General features: G+C 41.7%; 1 protein-coding gene across 1 annotated transcript; it reads left to right on the top strand.

Moving 5' to 3' along the window:
• The first annotated feature begins 201 nt into the window (after positions 1-201).
• prx (periaxin) lies at positions 202-21,240 on the top strand. Its single transcript, XM_058632981.1, has 7 exons — positions 202-322; positions 888-1,047; positions 1,220-1,413; positions 1,642-1,883; positions 2,126-12,480; positions 12,790-19,281; positions 19,684-21,240. The coding sequence occupies exons 1-7, from the start codon at positions 293-295 to the stop codon at positions 19,962-19,964; spliced, it is 17,754 nt and encodes a 5,917-aa protein (XP_058488964.1). The 5' UTR covers positions 202-292; the 3' UTR covers positions 19,965-21,240.
• Positions 21,241-21,774: the final 534 nt, after the last annotated feature.

Raw genomic sequence — 21,774 nt, 5'->3', positions numbered from 1 at the left:
TAAGTTAGCATGCTAACACACAAAACTGAGATTATAAACAAATCTGCATTGCATTAGTACAATTATTTTACACTTGTTTATGGTATTTCCTGAATGTTATAACATTTGCTCTATATATTGCACATAGATTGAATTTGAATATTAATTATTGATAATATGATTTTACAGTGTAGACTGTTACCTGTGCTGTCTCCAGGTGCAGAGGGAGAAGCTTCATGCTGAGCTGAAACAGGTTTTGAGTCAGAAGAGAAGTCACCTGAGAGAGTTGTCCTGCCAACTGGCCCAACCAGAGATGGACTCCAATCCCACAGAGGAACAGACAGTAAGCTGATAAACAAATACCGTTAATGTGACTTTTTAGGCTGAAGTCATTGGGTACCTTCCTATTTATAAGTAGTTACTGAATCTGTTTGACCTGTGACAGTTTCATGGATAAAACGTCAAGTTTAAAATTATGACATTAACATGAAGATGATTGGCCCCAACGGCCCCGCGACCCTCATATTGGAGAATAAAGCGGTAGACAATGAGTCAGGTTTAATTTTTTTAGTCCAGTGTTGCATTTCTTTTGATGGTATGTTTTACATCTATATCTTATATCTTAAATTTTATATAATATCTAGCTTTGCAATCTTGTAGTCGTGTTATTTAAAGCCAATGTGTTTTAGTAGCATTTATCCTTAACTGATAGAACCATTCAATTACATGTGACATTTCTTCTTCAAGTTACACCGATCAGTTGAATATGTGGAAAACTGTGTCCCCACTGTCACTATATTAGTAACAGCCTAAGACCATCTAACCTCATTTATTTGAGATGCAAAATCAACACAAAAATAAGTAAGTAAAAATCTCTTGGTGATAAGGTGCCTATGTGTGTGTTGTAGAGTGCAGACGAAGCCACCAAGTCCATGGAAATCGTGGTGGAAACGGAGGCAGAGGCCGGAGCCAGTGGCTACAGTGTGACTGGTGGAGGAGAGAGAGGGATCTTTGTTAAAGATGTCCTCAAAGATTCTCCTGCTGCCAAACATCTCAGTCTCCAGCAAGGTACCTGCAATCACGTACAATATATTTAAAGTGTAAGTGTCAGTGTAAATTGCATTATTCTCCTTGAGTGGAAGATGATACCAAACATAATGACCACCAGATTCGTTAAACACTTTGACAGGTTTTAATGCTGGACTCAATCATTCTTAATGTTGTTTTTTTTGGTGTGAAGGAGACCAGCTGCTGAGTGCAAAGGTCTACTTCGACAATGTGAGGTATGAAGATGCTCTGAAGATCCTGCAGTGTGCGGAGCCATATAAAGTCAGCTTCCTACTGAAGAGGACCATCCCCAATTCAGAGGTCAATGTGCGACCTCGAGTTCCCAGTGTGGAGGTCAAAGGTCCCAAAGCCAAGGTGGCCAAAATGGTAATCAAATACATACTTTATAAAAAAAACTCTTTCAACTTTTACTTAAAAAATAGCTCCAGTGTAAAAAATAATAATAAATACATTTAGGCCAATGTTTTTGATTCTCAATTAAAGATATGTGTAGTTTGCTTACATATTCAGTTGTTAAATTGTTTGACAACAAATACCACGCTAAAACTATACCAACATTATTGAATTTCATCACTGTGGCTGTGTGCATTATAGAGTGTAAAGGGAACCAAGCCATTCAAAGCCAAGAAAAAAAGAGGTGGACGTTTTGGTCTGAAGAGGCTGAAAGAAAAGCACAAGGAGGACGTGGTGATAGAGGGATCTCCTCCCAGGCTGGAGAAGAGTGATGTGGATGTTGAGTTCTCTCTCCCCAAATTCAAACAGAGGAGGGATGTAAAGACTGACGCAGAAGGAGAAGGAGGAGAAGCAGCCATGGGAAAGGCAAAGGGGAAGATCAGGTTGGCTTGGATTGTGATCATCTGTTTGTTTTTCATAACTTCTAAATTGTCATAGTTACAACGGTTCTAAAGAACAACAATGTAATATATGTTATATATATATATATATATATATATATATATATGTGTGTATATAAACATATATAAATAATTATAAATATATATAAAAAATGTTTACATTGCGATCAACAAATTTTACCCTTTTGGGCTTTTATTCATTTTCTCTTTAACCATTCTTTCAGGTTTCCCCAAATGAAAGCAAAAGGAGGAAAAGTGGAAACAGGACAACTTGAGGGACAGATGAATATTTCTCCAACTGAGATAAATGGAGCAAAAGTGAAAACTAAAGAAAAGGGACACAAGTTTGGAATCACCTATCTGAAGACAAAACACACAAAGTCAGGCTCAGCTTTGGAAACTGGATCTATGGAGCTGAGGTCACCAGGAGTGAACATTCAGCCACCATCGGCAGAGTTTAGATTGTCTGGTAATAAAGGCTTGGATGTGGAGGGAGGGGGGATTAAGTTAAATGCCCCTGATTTACAGTTCCCTTCAGCTGAAGCATCTTTGCCTGTTGGAAAGGGAAAGGCACAAATTAAAGCTCCTAAAATTGACATCAAAGGAGGAGGTGATGCAGGTGCGGGAAAAGCAGATATAGACATGGGCAAAGGAGATGCAAAGCTCAGAATGGCGAAATTGAAATTACCCAAGGTCAGACTCTCACATCATTCTGACGAAATAGATGCTAACATCAAGGTAAAAGCTGAAGGAGTGAAAATGCCCAGCGTTGATATAACACCTCCAAAAGTAGAAATCAAAGGAGGGAAGAAGACTAATCTCCCTGCAGCTAATATCACAAAACCAAAAGTGGAGGGTAATCTTTCAGTACATGCTGCATCTTTTGCAATACCTTCAGTGAAAGGAAAGTCTGACATTGACGTCTCACTCCCAGAGTATAAAGGAGCTGGGAAGGCCACAATCCAAAAGCCTACAATTGACATCTCAATGGCTGATGTTAATTTGAAAATGGACACTGGGCAAAGACTGCCTGATGAGGTGGAGGGCACTCTCAAAGGGCCAAAAATTCCCATGCCAAAGGTTGACGTCTCAGTACCCAAGATGGGATCACCAGATGTGACTATTGAATGTCCAGAGGGTGGAGGGAAGTTCAATTTACCTGTTGACATCTCACTCCCACAGGTGAAAGCAGAGGGTGGAGATGTCGACATGGATTATTATATTGGGGGTGACGGGAAGTTCAAAATGCCAAATTTTGACATATCTATCCCAAAGATGAAGCCAGCAGAAAGAGACATAAGAATAGAAGAGATGAAGGGAGGCATCAAGTTGCCCAAAGTTAATGTAACCCTTCCAGAAGGCAAGGCAGGGACAACTGATACTAAAGGGGAAGGAAAATTTAAATTACCATCATTTGACATATCTGTCCCTAAAACAGGGGAGACGGATGTCAACATTGTGGGTCCTGATGTGAAAGGACACAAATATGAAATCACATCTGACATTTCTCTGCCGAAAGGCCAATTTGAGGGAGAATTCGAAGTAGAAGGGCATGCTGGGAAAGGAGGCAAATTCAAAATGCAAACGTTTGATGTTTCTTTACCCAAACCGAAACAACCAGAGAGTCAAGTAAAAATAGAGGGCCCCATGTATGAGGGTGGAGGTGAGATCCAGATGCCATCTGTGGATTTATCTTTGCCAAAAGTGAAGATGGAGAGTGACATTGACACTGAGGGTCCATCTGTAAAAGGAGGGAAGTTGAAAATGCCCTCACTAGATGTCCAACTACCAAAGATTGGGACATCTGAAGGAAAAGGGGGCAAATTCAAGGGTGATGTAAATTTTGAAGGTTCTGAAGGCATAGGGGGCACGATAAAAATGCCACAATTTGATATTTCAATGCCAAAGGTGAATTTTCCTGAGAGTGATTTAAATTTTAAAGGGCCAGACATCAAAAGCAAAACAATTGAGATGCCAGATATCTCTCTCCCCACAATGAAAACAGGGGGGGGCAATGTTGATATTGAAGAACCTGAACTTAAAGGTGACATTACACTACCCAAAGGAAAATTAAAGTTTGACCTTGATATCAAGGACCCTGAGGGAAAAGGGGGGAAAATTAAAATGCCACAATTGGATGCGTCATTGCCAAAAATGAGTCTCCCAGAGGGTGATATCAAAATTAAAGGCCCTGACATCAAGGGAAAGAAGATTGAGATGCCAGACATTGATATTTCACTCCCCAAAAAGAAAGCACAAGGAAATATTGAAATTGAAGAACATCATATTAAAGGAGGCAAGTTCCATATGCCTTCTGTTGACATAGCTCTTCCTAAAATGAAACCTAAAGGACCAAATGTTGATATAGAAGGTCCTGGACTCAAAGGGGGAAACATCAACATGCCAGACATTGACCTTTCACTTCCCAAGGGAAAGGCAGATGTTGACCTCAGTATTGAAGGTCCTGGGTTAAAAGGAGGAACATTAAAAATGCCCAAATTTGATGTTTCACTTCCAAAGATGAACCTGCCAGAGGACACTGTAAAATTGAAAGGACCTGATGTTAAAGGAAAGCTGGAAATGCAGAGTATTGATGTTTCACTTCCTAAAAGAAAAGTAAAGGTAGATGTAGATATTGAGGGACATGGTGACAAAGGAGGAAGGTTCCACATGCCCTCAGTTAATATCGCTCTCCCCACCATAAAAACAATGGGGGGCAATGTTGATATTGGAGGACCTGAACTAAAAGGTGACATTTCACTGCCAGAGGGAAATGTTAAGGGTGACATAAATGTTGAAGGCCCTGAGGTAAAAGGGGGCAAATTTAAAATGCCTGCATTGCCAAAAGTAAGTTTGCCAGAGGGTGATATTAAAATGAAAGGCCCAGACATCAAAGCAAAGAGGATTGAGATGCCAGACATTGATATTTCACCACCATCCAAGTCAATTAAGTTAAAAGGTGCGGACATTGAGAAAAAAGTTGCAGAAGCTCCAGATGCATCCCTTAAACTTTCCTCCATTAAAGTACCGACAGTTGACATCACAGCTCCGAAGGTGGATTTAGAATTAGGACTCACAAAACCTAAAGGCGATGATGTGGAGGTCGAACTTCTCAAAGCAGGAGGAGCTAGGCCTTCTTCCATGGGCAGCTTTGATTTACCGGACGTCTCTATAAAAATGCCTAGTTTTACATTTCCCAGAATTGGTGGAAAGTCCAAGACTGTTGACTTCAAATTATCAGGACAGTGCCCCAAGGGAGACGTTTCCCTCAGCCCTCCACATGTAGATGGAAAGGTAAGAACTCCATCGGTAGAGTTAGATGGGGGCGGAAAGATCAAACTGAAAAAACCTAAAATCAAAATGCCCTCTTTTGGAATAAAATCTCTTCCAAAAGGAAAGATCGAAGGTCCAGAGGTGGAGCTCAAAGGGGAGGGTGGAAAATTTAAGATTCCCGATCTCAACATGCCCTCTGTTGATATTTCTCTTCCAAAAGGAAAGGTTGAAGGTCCAGAATTTGACATTTCTCAAATAAAAACTCCAGATGTTGATGTCTCTCTGCCCAAAGGAAAGATTGAAGGTCCAGAGGTGGAGCTCAAAGGAGAGGGTGGAAATTTTAAGGTGCCCCATCTCAGCATGCCCTCTGTTGATATTTCTCTTCCAAAGGGAAAAGGGAAGATTGAAGGTCCAGATGTCAAAATGGAAAGAGGTACAGGAGGAAAATTCAAAATGCCTCACGTGAAAATGCCAGATATTGACATCTCTTTACCCAAAGGGAAGATTGAAGGTCCAGAATTTGACATGACCCACATAAAAACTCCTGATGTTGATATCACTCTGCCTAAAGGAAAGATTGAAGGTCCAGATGTCGAACTGGAGGGAGGAACTGCAGGAAAATTCAAAATGCCTCACATGAAAATGCCAAATGTGGACTTCTCTTTGCCCAAAGGAAAAATTGAAGGTCCAGAAGTCGAACTGGAAGGAGGTACTGGAGAAAAATTCAAAATGCCTCATGTGAAAATGCCAGATATTGATGTCTCTCTGCCAAAAGGAAAGATTGAAGGTCCAGAGGTAGAGCTCAAAGGGGAAGGTGGAAAATTCAAGATGCCCCATCTCAGCATGCCCTCTGTTGATTTTTCTCTTCCAAAAGGAAAGGGGAAGATTGAAGGTCCAGAGGTTGAACTGGAAGGAGGTACTGGAGGAAAATTCAAAATGCCTCACATGAAAATGCCAAATATTGACATCTCTTTGCCCAAAGGGAAGATTGAAGGTCCAGAATTTGACACGCCGCACATAAAAACTCCAGATGTTGATATCACTCTGCCTAAAGGAAAGATTGAAGGTCCAGAGGTTGAATTGGAAGGAGGAACTGGAGGAAAATTCAAAATGCCTCATATGAAAATGCCAAATGTTGACTTCTCTTTGCCCAAAGGAAAAATTGAAGATCCGGAAGTCGAACTGGAAGGAGGTACTGGAGGAAAATTCAAAATGCCTCACATGAAAATGCCAAATATTGACATCTCGTTGCCCAAAGGAAAGATTGAAGGTCCAGAATTTGACATGCCTCATATAAAAACTCCCAATGTTGATATCACTCCGCCTAAAGGAAAGATTGAAGGTCCACAGGTCGAACTGGAGGGAGGAACTGGAGTGAAATTCAAAATTCCGCACATGAAAATGCCAAATGTGGACTTCTCTTTGCCCAAAGGAAAAATTGAAGGTCCAGAAGTCGAACTAGAAGGAGCTACTGGAGGGAAATTCAAAATGCCTCATGTTAAAATGCCAGATATTGATGTCTCTCTACCCAAAGGAAAGATTGAAGGTCCGGAGGTGGAGCTCAAAGGGGAAGGTGGAAAATTTAAGATGCCCCATCTCAGCATGCCCTCTGTTGACATTTCTCTTCCAAAGGGAAAGGGCAAGATTGAAGGTCCAGAAGTTGATCTGGAAGGAGGAACTGGAGGAAAATTCAAAATGCCTCACATGAAAATGCCAAATATTGATGTTTCTCTGCCTAAAGGAAAGATTGAAGGTCAAGAAGTAGAACTGGAAGGAGGTACTGGAGGAAAATTCAAAATGCCTCACATGAAAATACCAGATATTGATGTCTCTCTGCCCAAAGGAAAGATTGAAGGTCCTGAGGTGGAGCTCAAAGGGGAAGGTGGAATATTCAAGATGCCCCATCTCAGCATGCCCTCTGTTGATATTTCTCTTCCAAAGGGAAAGGGGAAGATTGAAGGTCCAGATGTTGAACTGGAAGGAGGTGCTGGAGGAAAATTCAAAATGCCTCACATGAAAATGCCAAATTTTGACATCTCTTTGCCCAAAGGGAAGATTGAAGGTCCAGAATTTGACACACCGCACATAAAAACTCCAGATGTTGATATCACTCTGCCTAAAGGAAAGATTGCAGGTCCAGAGGTTGAATTGGGAGGAGGAACTGGAGGAAAATTCAAAATGCCTCACGTGAAAATGCCAGATATTGATGTCTCTCTGCCCAAAGGAAAGATTGAAGGTCCAGAGGTAGAGCTCAAAGGGGAAGGTGGAAAATTCAAGATGCCCCATCTCAGCATGCCCTCTGTTGATTTTTCTCTTCCAAAAGGAAAGGGGAAGATTGAAGGTCCAGAGGTTGAACTGGAAGGAGGTACTGGAGGAAAATTCAAAATGCCTCACATGAAAATGCCAAATATTGACATCTCTTTGCCCAAAGGAAAGATTGAAGGTCCAGAATTTGACATGCCTCATATAAAAACTCCCAATGTTGATATCACTCTGCCTAAAGGAAAAATTGAAGGTCCAGATGTTGAACTGGAAGGAGGTACTGGAGGAAAATTCAAAATGCCTCACATGAAAATGCCAGATATTGATGTCTCTCTGCCCAAAGGAAAGATTGAAGGTCCAGAAGTGGAGCTCAAAGGGGAAGGTGGAAAATTTAAGATGCCACATCTCAGCATGCCCTCTGTTGATTTTTCTCTTCCAAAGGGAAAGGGGAAAATTGAAGGTCCAGATGTTGAACTGGAAGGAGGTACTGGAGGAAAATTCAAAATGCCTCACATGAAAATGCCAAATATTGACATCTCTTTGCCCAAAGGGAAGATTGAAGGTCCAGAATTTGACACGCCTCACATAAAAACTCCTGATGTTGATATCACTCTGCCTAAAGGAAAGATTGCAGGTCCAGAGGTTGAATTGGGAGGAGGAACTGGAGGAAAATTAAAAATGCCTCACGTGAAAATGCCAGATATTGATGTCTCTCTGCCCAAAGGAAAGATTGAAGTTCCAGAGGTAGAGCTCAAAGGGGAAGGTGGAAAATTCAAGATGCCCCATCTCAGCATGCCCTCTGTTGATTTTTCTCTTCCAAAAGGAAAGGGGAAGATTGAAGGTCCAGAGGTTGAACTGGAAGGAGGTACTGGAGGAAAATTCAAAATGCCTCACATGAAAATGCCAAATATTGATGTTTCTCTGCCTAAAGGAAAGATTGAAGGTCAAGAAGTAGAACTGGAAGGAGGTACTGGAGGAAAATTCAAAATGCCTCACATGAAAATACCAGATATTGATGTCTCTCTGCCCAAGGGAAAGATTGAAGGTCCTGAGGTGGAGCTCAAAGGGGAAGGTGGAATATTCAAGATGCCCCATCTCAGCATGCCCTCTGTTGATATTTCTCTTCCAAAGGGAAAGGGGAAGATTGAAGGTCCAGATGTTGAACTGGAAGGAGGTGCTGGAGGAAAATTCAAAATGCCTCACATGAAAATGCCAAATTTTGACATCTCTTTGCCCAAAGGGAAGATTGAAGGTCCAGAATTTGACACACCGCACATAAAAACTCCAGATGTTGATATCACTCTGCCTAAAGGAAAGATTGCAGGTCCAGAGGTTGAATTGGGAGGAGGAACTGGAGGAAAATTCAAAATGCCTCACGTGAAAATGCCAGATATTGATGTCTCTCTGCCCAAAGGAAAGATTGAAGGTCCAGAGGTAGAGCTCAAAGGGGAAGGTGGAAAATTCAAGATGCCCCATCTCAGCATGCCCTCTGTTGATTTTTCTCTTCCAAAAGGAAAGGGGAAGATTGAAGGTCCAGAGGTTGAACTGGAAGGAGGTACTGGAGGAAAATTCAAAATGCCTCACATGAAAATGCCAAATATTGACATCTCTTTGCCCAAAGGAAAGATTGAAGGTCCAGAATTTGACATGCCTCATATAAAAACTCCCAATGTTGATATCACTCTGCCTAAAGGAAAAATTGAAGGTCCAGATGTTGAACTGGAAGGAGGTACTGGAGGAAAATTCAAAATGCCTCACATGAAAATGCCAGATATTGATGTCTCTCTGCCCAAAGGAAAGATTGAAGGTCCAGAAGTGGAGCTCAAAGGGGAAGGTGGAAAATTTAAGATGCCACATCTCAGCATGCCCTCTGTTGATTTTTCTCTTCCAAAGGGAAAGGGGAAAATTGAAGGTCCAGATGTTGAACTGGAAGGAGGTACTGGAGGAAAATTCAAAATGCCTCACATGAAAATGCCAAATATTGACATCTCTTTGCCCAAAGGGAAGATTGAAGGTCCAGAATTTGACACGCCTCACATAAAAACTCCTGATGTTGATATCACTCTGCCTAAAGGAAAGATTGCAGGTCCAGAGGTTGAATTGGGAGGAGGAACTGGAGGAAAATTAAAAATGCCTCACGTGAAAATGCCAGATATTGATGTCTCTCTGCCCAAAGGAAAGATTGAAGTTCCAGAGGTAGAGCTCAAAGGGGAAGGTGGAAAATTCAAGATGCCCCATCTCAGCATGCCCTCTGTTGATTTTTCTCTTCCAAAAGGAAAGGGGAAGATTGAAGGTCCAGAGGTTGAACTGGAAGGAGGTACTGGAGGAAAATTCAAAATGCCTCACATGAAAATGCCAAATATTGATGTCTCTCTGCCTAAAGGAAAGATTGAAGGTCCGGAAGTAGAACTGGAAGGAGGTACTGGAGGAAAATTCAAAATGCCTCAATTGGAAATGCCAGATATTGATGTCGCTCTGCCCAAAGGAAAGATTGAAGGTCCAGAAGTGGAGCTCAAAGGGGAAGGTGGAAAATTTAAGATGCCACATCTCAGCATGCCCACTGTTGATTTTTCTCTTCCAAAAGGAAAGGGGAAAATTGAAGGTCCAGATGTTGAACTGGAAGGAGGTACTGGAGGAAAATTCAAAATGCCTCACATGAAAATGCCAAATGTCGACTTCTCTTTGCCCAAAGGAAAAGTTGAAGGTCCGGAAGTCGAACTGGAAGGAAGTACTGGAGGAAAATTCAAAATGCCTCACATGAAAATGCCAGATATTGACATCTCTTTGCCCAAAGGGAAGATTGAAGGTCCAGAATTTGACACGCCTCACATAAAAACTCCTGATGTTGATATCACTCTGCCTAAAGGAAAGATTGCAGGTCCAGAGGTTGAATTGGAAGGAGGAACTGGAGGAAAATTCAAAATGCCTCACGTGAAAATGCCAGATATTGATGTCTCTCTGCCCAAAGGAAAGATTGAAGGTCCAGAGGTAGAGTTCAAAGGGGAAGGTGGAAAATTCAAGATGCCCCATCTCAGCATGCCCTCTGTTGATTTTTCTCTTCCAAAAGGAAAGGGGAAGATTGAAGGTCCAGAGGTTGAACTGGAAGGAGGTACTGGAGGAAAATTCAAAATGCCTCACATGAAAATGCCAAATATTGACATCTCTTTGCCCAAAGGAAAGATTGAAGGTCCAGAATTTGACATGCCTCATATAAAAACTCCCAATGTTGATATCACTCTGCCTAAAGGAAAAATTGAAGGTCCAGATGTTGAACTGGAAGGAGGTACTGGAGGAAAATTCAAAATGCCTCACGTGAAAATGCCAGATATTGATGTCTCTCTGCCCAAAGGAAAGATTGAAGGTCCAGAGGTAGAGCTCAAAGGGGAAGGTGGAAAATTCAAGATGCCCCATCTCAGCATGCCCTCTGTTGATTTTTCTCTTCCAAAAGGAAAGGGGAAGATTGAAGGTCCAGAGGTTGAACTGGAAGGGGGTACTGGAGGAAAATTCAAAATGCCTCACATGAAAATGCCAAATATTGACATCTCTTTGCCCAAAGGAAAGATTGAAGGTCCAGAATTTGACATGCCTCATATAAAAACTCCCAATGTTGATATCACTCTGCCTAAAGGAAAAATTGAAGGTCCAGATGTTGAACTGGAAGGAGGTACTGGAGGAAAATTCAAAATGCCTCACATGAAAATGCCAGATATTGATGTCTCTCTGCCCAAAGGAAAGATTGAAGGTCCAGAAGTGGAGCTCAAAGGGGAAGGTGGAAAATTTAAGATGCCACATCTCAGCATGCCCTCTGTTGATTTTTCTCTTCCAAAGGGAAAGGGGAAAATTGAAGGTCCAGATGTTGAACTGGAAGGAGGTACTGGAGGAAAATTCAAAATGCCTCACATGAAAATGCCAAATTTTGACATCTCTTTGCCCAAAGGGAAGATTGAAGTTGCAGAATTTGACACGCCTCACATAAAAACTCCTGATGTTGATATCACTCTGCCTAAAGGAAAGATTGACGGTCCAGAGGTTGAATTGGAAGGAGGAACTGGAGGAAAATTCAAAATGCCTCATATGAAAATGCCAAATGTTGACTTCTCATTGCCCAAAGGAAAAATTGAAGGTCCAGAAGTCGAACTAGAAGGAGGTACTGGAGGAAAATTCAAAATGCCTCATGTTAAAATGCCAGATATTGATGTCTCTCTGCCCAAAGGAAAGATTGAAGGTCCGGAAGTGGAGCTCAAAGGGGAAGGTGGAAAATTTAAGATGCCCCATCTCAGCATGCCCTCTGTTGACATTTCTCTTCCAAAGGGAAAGGGCAAGATTGAAGGTCCAGATGTTGATCTGGAAGGAGGAACTGGAGGAAAATTCAAAATGCCTCACATGAAAATGCCAAATGTTGACTTCTCTTTGCCCAAAGGAAAAATTGAAGGTCCGGAAGTCGAACTGGAAGGAGGTACTGGAGGGAAATTCAAAATGCCTCACATGAAAATGCCAGGTATTGATGTCTCTCTGCCCAAAGGAAAGATTGAAGGTCCAGAAATGGAGCTCAAAGGGGAAGGTGGAAAATTTAAGATGCCACATCTCAGCATGCCCTCTGTTGATTTTTCTCTTCCAAAGGGAAAGGGGAAAATTGAAGGTCCAGATGTTGAACTGGAAGGAGGTACTGGAGGAAAATTCAAAATGCCTCACATAAAAATGCCAAATTTTGACATCTCTTTGCCCAAAGGGAAGATTGAAGTTGCAGAATTTGACACGCCTCACATAAAAAGTCCTGATGTTGATATCACTCTGCCTAAAGGAAAGATTGACGGTCCAGAGGTTGAATTCGAAGGAGGAACTGGAGGAAAATTCAAAATGCCTCACGTGAAAATGCCAGATATTGACGTCTCTCTGCCCAAAGGAAAGATTGAAGGTCCAGAGGTAGAGCTCAAAGGGGAAGGTGGAAAATTCAAGATGCCCCATCTCAGCATGCCCTCTGTTGATTTTTCTCTTCCAAAAGGAAAGGGGAAGATTGAAGGTCCAGAGGTTGATCTGGAAGGAGGTACTGGAGGAAAATTCAAAATGCCTCACATGAAAATGCCAGGTATTGATGTTTCTCTGCCTAAAGGAAAGATGGAAGGTCCAGAAGTCAAACTGGAAGGAGGTACTGGAGGAAAATTCAAAATGCCTCACATGAAAATGCCAGATATTGATGTCTCTCTGCCCAAAGGAAAGATTGAAGGTCCTGAGGTGGAGCTCAAAGGGGAAGGTGGAAAATTCAAGATGCCCCATCTCAGCATGCCCTCTGTTGACATTTCTCTTCCAAAGGGAAAGGGGAAGATTGAAGGTCCAGAGGTTGAACTGGAAGGAGGTACTGGAGGAAAATTCAAAATGCCTCACGTGAAAATGCCAAATATTGACATCTCTTTGCCCAAAGGAAAGATTGAAGGTCCAGAATTTGACATGCCTCATATTAAACCTCCCAGTGTTGATATCACTATGCCTAAAGGAAAAATTGATGGTCCAGAACTTGAACTGGAAGGAGGTACTGGAGGAAAATTCAAAATGCCTCACATGAAAATGCCAGATATTGATGTCTCTCTGCCCAAAGGAAAGATTGAAGGTCCTGAGGTGGAGCTCAAAGGGGAAGGTGGAAAATTTAAGATGCCCCATCTCAGCATGCCCTCTGTTGACATTTCTCTTCCAAAAGGAAAGGGCAAGATTGAAGGTCCAGATGTTGATCTGGAAGGAGGCACTGGAGGAAAATTCAAAATGCCTCACATGAAAATGCCAGATATTGATGTCTCTCTGCCCAAAGGAAAGATTGAAGGTCCTGAGGTGGAGCTCAAAGGGGAAGGTGGAAAATTCAAGATGCCCCATCTCAGCATGCCCTCTGTTGACATTTCTCTTCCAAAGGGAAAAGGGAAGATTGAAGGTCCAGAGGTTGAACTGGAAGGAGGTACTGGAGGAAAATTCAAAATGCCTCACGTGAAAATGCCAAATATTGACATCTCTTTGCCCAAAGGAAAGATTGAAGGTCCAGAATTTGACATGCCTCATATAAAAACTCCCAATGTTGATATCACGCTGCCTAAAGAAAAAATTGAAGGTCCGGATGTTGAACTGGAAGGAGGTACTGGAGGAAAATTCAAAATGCCTCACATGAAAATGCCAGATTTTGATGTCTCTCTGCCCAAAGGAAAGATTGAAGGTCCTGAGGTGGAGATCAAAGGTGAAAGTGGAAAATTCAAGATGCCCCATCTCAGCATGCCCTCTGTTGATATTTCTCTTCCAAAGGGAAAGGGGAAGATTGAAGGTCCAGATGTTGATCTGGAAGGAGGTACTGGAGGAAAATTCAAAATGCCTCACATGAAAATGCCAAATATTGACATCTCTTTGCCCAAAGGAAAGATTGAAGGTCCAGAATTTGACATGCCTCATATTAAACCTCCCAGTGTTGATATCACTATGCCTAAAGGAAAAATTGATGGTCCAGAAATTGAACTGGAAGGAGGTACTGGAGGAAAATTCAAAATGCCTCACATGAAAATGCCAGATATTGATGTCTCTCTGCCCAAAGGAAAGATTGAAGGTCCTGAGGTGGAGCTCAAAGGGGAAGGTGGAAAATTTAAGATGCCCCATCTCAGCATGCCCTCTGTTGACATTTCTCTTCCAAAGGGAAAGGGCAAGATTGAAGGTCCAGATGTTGATCTGGAAGGAGGCACTGGAGGAAAATTCAAAATGCCTCACATGAAAATGCCAGGTATTGATGTTTCTCTGCCTAAAGGAAAGATTGAAGGTCCAGAAGTCAAACTGGAAGGAGGTACTGGAGGAAAATTCAAAATGCCTCACATGAAAATGCCAGATATTGATGTCTCTCTGCCCAAAGGAAAGATTGAAGGTCCTGAGGTGGAGCTCAAAGGGGAAGGTGGAAAATTCAAGATGCCCCATCTCAGCATGCCCTCTGTTGATTTTTCTCTTCCAAAGGGAAAGGGGAAGATTGAAGGTCCAGAGGTTGAACTGGAAGGAGGTACTGGAGGAAAATTCAAAATGCCTCACATGAAAATGCCAAATATTGACATCTCTTTGCCCAAAGGAAAGATTGAAGGTCCAGAATTTGACATGCCTCATATAAAAACTCCCAATGTTGATATCACGCTGCCTAAAGGAAAAATTGAAGGTCCGGATGTTGAACTGGAAGGAGGTACTGGAGGAAAATTCAAAATGCCTCACATGAAAATGCCAGATTTTGATGTCTCTCTGCCCAAAGGAAAGATTGAAGGTCCTGAGGTGGAGATCAAAGGGGAAAGTGGAAAATTCAAGATGCCCCATCTCAGCATGCCCTCTGTTGATATTTCTCTTCCAAAGGGAAAGGGGAAGATTGAAGGTCCAGACGTTCAACTGGAAGGTGGTACTGGAGGAAAATTAAAAATGCCTCACATGAAAATGCCAAATATTGACATCTCTTTGCCCAAAGGAAAGATTGAAGGTCCAGAATTTGACATGCCTCATATAAAACCTCCCAGTGTTGATATCACTATGCCTAAAGGAAAAATTGATGGTCCAGAACTTGAACTGGAAGGAGGTACTGGAGGAAAATTCAAAATGCCTCACATGAAAATGCCAGATATTGATGTCTCTCTGCCCAAAGGAAAGATTGAAGGTCCTGAGGTGGAGCTCAAAGGGGAAGGTGGAAAATTCAAGATGCCGCATCTCAGCATGCCCTCTGTTGACATTTCTCTTCCAAAGGGAAAGGGCAAGATTGAAGGTCCAGATGTTGATCTGGAAGGAGGCACTGGAGGAAAATTCAAAATGCCTCACATGAAAATGCCAGGTATTGATGTTTCTCTGCCTAAAGGAAAGATTGAAGGTCCAGAAGTCAAACTGGAAGGAGGTACTGGAGGAAAATTCAAAATGCCTCACATGAAAATGCCAGATATTGATGTCTCTCTGCCCAAAGGAAAGATTGAAGGTCCTGAGGTGGAGCTCAAAGGGGAAGGTGGAAAATTCAAGATGCCCCATCTCAGCATGCCCTCTGTTGATTTTTCTCTTCCAAAGGGAAAGGGGAAGATTGAAGGTCCAGAGGTTGAACTGGAAGGAGGTACTGGAGGAAAATTCAAAATGCCTCACATGAAAATGCCAAATATTGACATCTCTTTGCCCAAAGGAAAGATTGAAGGTCCAGAATTTGACATGCCTCATATAAAAACTCCCAATGTTGATATCACGCTGCCTAAAGGAAAAATTGAAGGTCCGGATGTTGAACTGGAAGGAGGTACTGGAGGAAAATTCAAAATGCCTCACATGAAAATGCCAGATTTTGATGTCTCTCTGCCCAAAGGAAAGATTGAAGGTCCTGAGGTGGAGATCAAAGGGGAAAGTGGAAAATTCAAGATGCCCCATCTCAGCATGCCCTCTGTTGATATTTCTCTTCCAAAGGGAAAGGGGAAGATTGAAGGTCCAGACGTTCAACTGGAAGGTGGTACTGGAGGAAAATTAAAAATGCCTCACATGAAAATGCCAAATATTGACATCTCTTTGCCCAAAGGAAAGATTGAAGGTCCAGAATTTGACATGCCTCATATAAAACCTCCCAGTGTTGATATCACTATGCCTAAAGGAAAAATTGATGGTCCAGAACTTGAACTGGAAGGAGGTACTGGAGGAAAATTCAAAATGCCTCACATGAAAATGCCAGATATTGATGTCTCTCTGCCCAAAGGAAAGATTGAAGGTCCTGAGGTGGAGCTCAAAGGGGAAGGTGGAAAATTCAAGATGCCGCATCTCAGCATGCCCTCTGTTGACATTTCTCTTCCAAAGGGAAAGGGCAAGATTGAAGGTCCAGATGTTGATCTGGAAGGAGGCACTGGAGGAAAATTCAAAATGCCTCACATGAAAATGCCAGGTATTGATGTTTCTCTGCCTAAAGGAAAGATTGAAGGTCCAGAAGTCAAACTGGAAGGAGGTACTGGAGGAAAATTCAAAATGCCTCACATGAAAATGCCAGATATTGATGTCTCTCTGCCCAAAGGAAAGATTGAAGGTCCTGAGGTGGAGCTCAAAGGGGAAGGTGGAAAATTCAAGATGCCCCATCTCAGCATGCCCTCTGTTGACATTTCTCTTCCAAAGGGAAAGGGGAAGATTGAAGGTCCAGAGGTTGAACTGGAAGGAGGTACTGGAGGAAAATTCAAAATGCCTCACGTGAAAATGCCAAATATTGACATCTCTTTGCCCAAAGGAAAGATTGAAGGTCCAGAATTTGACATGCCTCATATAAAAACTCCCAATGTTGATATCACGCTGCCTAAAGGAAAAATTGAAGGTCCGGATGTTGAACTGGAAGGAGGTACTGGAGGAAAATTCAAAATGCCTCACATGAAAATGCCAGATTTTGATGTCTCTCTGCCCAAAGGAAAGATTGAAGGTCCTGAGGTGGAGATCAAAGGGGAAAGTGGAAAATTCAAAATGCCCCATCTCAGCATGCCCTCTGTTGATATTTCTCTTCCAAAGGGAAAGGGGAAGATTGAAGGTCCAGATGTTGATCTGGAAGGAGGTACAGGAGGAAAATTCAAAATGCCTCATGTGAAAATCCCAGATATTGGTGTCTCTCTGCCTAAAGGAAAGATTGAAGGTCCAGAAGTCGAACTGGAAGGAGGTACTGGAGGAAAATTCAAACTGCCTCACGTGAAAATGCCAGATATTGATGTCTCTCTGCCAAAAGGCAAGATTGAAGGTCCAGAGGTAGAGCTCAAAGGGGAAGGTGGAAAATTCAAGATGCCCCATCTCAGCATGCCCTCTGTTGATATTTCTCTTCCAAAGGGAAAGGGGAAGATTGAAGGTCCAGACGTTCAACTGGAAGGAGGTACTGGAGGAAAATTCAAAATGCCTCACATGAAAATGCCAAATATTGACATCTCTTTGCCCAAAGGAAAGATTGAAGGTCCAGAATTTGACATGCCTCATATTAAACCTCCCAGTGTTGATATCACGCTGCCTAAAGGAAAAATTGATGGTCCAGCGGTCGAACTGGAAGGAGGGACTGGAGGAAATTTCAAAATGCCTCACATGAAAATGCCAGATATTGATGTCTCTCTGCCTAAAGGAAAGATTGAAGGTCCGGAGGTAGAGCTCAAAGGGGAAGGTGGAAAATTCAAGATGCCCCATCTCAGCATGCCCTCTGTTGACATTTCTCTTCCAAAGGGAAAGGGGAAGATTGAAGGTCCAGAGGTTGAACTGGAAGGAGGTACTGGAGGAAAATTCAAAATGCCTCACATGAAAATACCAAATATTGACATCTCTTTGCCCAAAGGAAAACATGATGGTCCAGAATTTGACATGCCTCATATCAAAACTCCCAGTGTTGACATCTCTTTGGCCAAAGGAAAGATTGAAGGTCCAGCATTTGAAATGCCTCAGATAAAAACTCAGGATGTTGATATCACTCTGCCCGGACAAGAGATAGATATTCACAGGGAAGCTGACTCGCATGTTAAGGGAGAACACAAAGGTATGAAATTTAAAATGCCATTAATAGATATCAAAGGTCCACATGGAGACGTGGAGCTTGATTTAGGACTTTATAGGGGAGATGACAAAATGGACAAGAAAAAAGTTGAACTCCCCGACCTGCCTCTCAACACAACAGGAGCATATAGCAAAGTGAAAGGGCCTAAAGTCAAAGGAACAAAATTCAACATCGGAATGCCAAAAATGAAAATTGGCAAAGATCTATTAGCAGAAGCCAAAATGAGCAATGAGGAGTTAGGTGGTCAAGTCAAACACAAGTGCAAGGTTAAAAAAGAATTTGAGTTTGAAGTTAAAAATCACAATGGACAGAAAGAGGACAAAGATCATATTAACATTGTAGTGCCAGAGGTTACGTTACCACATGTTAGTGTAAAAACCAAACAAAGGTCAGCTCACCTAGAAACAAGAGGAGAAGTTCCAGAAGTCCCCAGGATTCCAGACATAGACTTTGATATTGGTCCATCACAAGATGAAGAATATGACAAAACGGAAAAAGGCAACAAAATCAAAATTCCAAAGTTTGGCGTTCCATTACCTTCCATTTCCTCACCTGAAGGAAGAATGTTTGGGCCAGAGGTTCAGTATGAGGGTCCCAAAATGCCAAAAGTAAAGAAAGCAGTTTTTGTCTTGGTTAATCCTTCCCAATCAGATGAAACTTCTCCATACACAAGATCTTTAGAGAAGGAGACAACAGCTGGGTATGATTCAGAGGATGTCAAAGTGAAGTTACCCAAAATAAAAATGAAGCCAGACTTTAGGAAGGCCAAAGATAAGTCAGCTGGTGTGAGCACAGAGATAGAGTGGGGAGGAAAGGAGAAGTCACAGGGAGTGTCATTTTATTCTGACAAATCTAAGCCATTTGATGTCAGTCTCCAGGGAGAAGATTCAAGACTTAAAGATGCAATTCCTCACAAGGACTCATGGGACAATAAAGGGACGTTCAGTGGTAAAATTAAACTTCCAAAGGTGGAGTTCACCAGTCCATATGGCAAGATGGCTGCTGAGGAGGAGGAGGAGGAGACTGAAATGAGAGTGAAACTAGAAAAGGGTTCATCAACAGCAGAAGTGGGAGGAGATGCAAAAGAGCTTACATTAAAATCAGGCAAGGCAGCTTTTGCTGGTTTAACCAATGAGTCTTCGATGGATGTGGTGTCATCTCATGCCAGAACAGAGATGTTGGATAGGGACAGTTCGGAATCTCCTGAAGGTTCTGCAAAGGAGTTCAGGTCAACTGAGGTCCGGGTTTGGAGTGAGATGGAGAGCACAGAGTCTGAAGATAGAGCGTTTTCTTCCTGGTTCAAGGCCCCTAAATTCAGCCTTAAGCCACACTCCACAGGTAAGGATAACAAAATGCTTTATCTAATAGGATATTAGACATTTAGGATGGGTTCTCTGATTACTAAGCATTTTCTGAAAACGTACTGTTAAAATGGATGTAACTATCATTATGTGGAGTAAACTATCTTTAGTCAAGGGACACTCCAATAAAACTAGTTTTTAGTCCTAGTAAAGCTTTGACACCACGTGAACATGACATGAAATTAATAAATATCAATTAAGATGATGTTTATTGTCTTATCCATGCATTATTAAGAGACCATCTCCTGTTTTATTTCTGCTCCCCAAGACTAAGTTTCTTTTCCTTCACTTTAACTCTTTCCTTTTGAGTCCTCCACCTACCTTCTCATGTTTCCTTTTCTTTACTGGCCTGTCCTTGTTGCCTCTTCTTTTGGCCCAGGCTTCCTCCAGATAACCCCAGAGGGTTCTCCTCAGGCCCAGCGGGAGGGGGAGGTGGGAGGTGTGGACGATGTCGTGGGATCCTTCTGCTTCCACAGCTCAGGGCTCGACTTCACCACGCTGGCAACATCAGAGGAGCACCAAGAGTCTGCTACAGAGGTGGGAAGTGTCACCACTATGACCAAGACCACCAGAATCACCAAGCACATGGTTACCACAGAAACACGAACAGGGGAATCTTCGACAACCAAAACAACAACTCGGCAGGAGCCTAACTACTGAGGATGCTGTAATAATGTCTGTTATGTCTTCTTTGTTTTTCTTTGGTGAGGTTGCAGTGTTTTTGTAAGCTAAGCCTCCTGTCTTCATATTCTGTGAGTTAAAGTATGAACATGATGAACAGCAATGGTATTTCATTGACCAGCAATATCATCATAATCATAGCAACTAGTTATGTATACTTCCCTCTTTCATTTTAAATGTTTTTGTTACTGTTCTTTGATTTGTGTCTTGTTTAGACCGACATATTTATCAGATTGTGTTTGTTTTTAAAGGTTTGATGCTGAATGTCAACATTGTTTATTGTTGTTTGTGTGACATTGAAATATGCTGGAAAGATTCATTTACAGCTTCATGGATTTGACCATGATTTTATGGTGAGGTCAAAATAACTAATTTGAAACCTCAGCAGTACAGGCCAGACAAATATTGATGTAAATACAAATATAGTTTATAATATGCTTTTAGAGTAGTAGCCTTTCCATCTGATTTGTACTTTTTTCATATTCATCAAAGTCAGGAGTACAAATTACATATATATTTTATGGTTTTTTTTGTTTTTTTTGAAGCATTTACTGTAGTTGGTGCTTTTATCCAGAGATTGTTGCAGGTTGTACTCCATCTACTGTGGAGATCAAACCTGTGACCATATGGTTACAGGTTGAAGGATTCAACCTGCTGCTAATCTCATTTATAAGGATGTTTTTACTGTACACTGCCAGAAAACAACACCACTGTATATTTTGTGATGACTGAGGCTTTGGCCTCAAGATAAAGATGCTGAGTGATGCTGATGTTTTCATGGCGTGTTTGAACACACTGATAGCAGGCAGGGAAGAATGTATGGCTGCTGTTTGAAAGTTAAAACCATCAACCTTTTTTTTTTCTTGGCTGCTACAATGACACACTGATGAAGGTGTGGCGAGTCTCAAGCTTGTTCACCATCATGTAAATAACAGAAAGAGAAAGTAGATATGAAGTAAGTAGAAAGAGTGAAATCGTATGATAAAATGCATGAAGACATTCTGACAAAGCCACTCTGTATTTTATGCATTAACATTCAATGCTTCACCTTTAGCAGGTTTTTTGTTAAAGCTGGGACGAGAATAAAGACAGTAGTGACAGCCTCTAGGTTTCCTTTTAATTTTCTGATTTAATCATGTGCATTTATTTCAAATAATAAGAGGATTTCACTGCTAAGTGGTTTTGTCAAACAATGCACTGGAAAGAATGTTGGTTAATATGTTATATCAATAAAATAATATTTCCAAATGAAAAATGTTTAAAGGATTGTTAGTTTTGTACTTTGAAAAACAGCATGTTGTGTTTTCTTTCTGAGGTCATAGTCATAATTTGTCAGCCTCAATCACTGACTACTGATCACAGTCATATCACATGTCAACGGTAGGAGGCTCGTTGAAAATATACAGACCTTTTAACATTTGTATGGAAATGTATGCCATGCAGAAGTTTAAATGTGCAGCCACGCACTCTGACTTGATTTGACACCTCGATGTGAATAGCCGACTATACAGTAACAACAGGAATCTGAGACTTCTGTTCGACAGAACTGGAAAGACACAGCCTGCTCTGATGGATATGGATTTCTGCTGAGGCTGCAGATGGTGCTAGACTCAGAATTCAGTATGAACCGCATGAATCCATGGACCCTAAATGCCTTTGCTGCACTATAAAGTATGATATGAACCTATCACTGTGTGGACAGAGAATGCTGGGTGCAGCCACTGCTACGCGTAACTGAATCAAAACAGCAGATGCAGTGGTATTAGTCATTCAGATATAAAAGGATCAT

This window comes from Solea solea, chromosome 7 (genome assembly GCF_958295425.1).
Source record: "Solea solea chromosome 7, fSolSol10.1, whole genome shotgun sequence".
NCBI lineage: Eukaryota > Metazoa > Chordata > Actinopteri > Pleuronectiformes > Soleidae > Solea > Solea solea.
The sequence above is the reverse complement of the archived record's forward strand: the minus strand, read 5'-3'. Positions and strand labels throughout refer to the sequence as shown.

What these genes read in the sequence shown, in the direction of transcription:
- prx (XM_058632981.1), top strand. Translation starts at nt 293, where the DNA reads ATGGACTCCAATCCCACAGAGGAACAGACA. An exon ending in ACATCTCAGTCTCCAGCAAG is followed by an intron (nt 1,048 to 1,219) that starts GTACCTGCAATC and finishes TTTGGTGTGAAG; the next exon opens with GAGACCAGCTGCTGAGTGCA. An exon ending in CCTTAAGCCACACTCCACAG is followed by an intron (nt 19,282 to 19,683) that starts GTAAGGATAACA and finishes CTTTTGGCCCAG; the next exon opens with GCTTCCTCCAGATAACCCCA.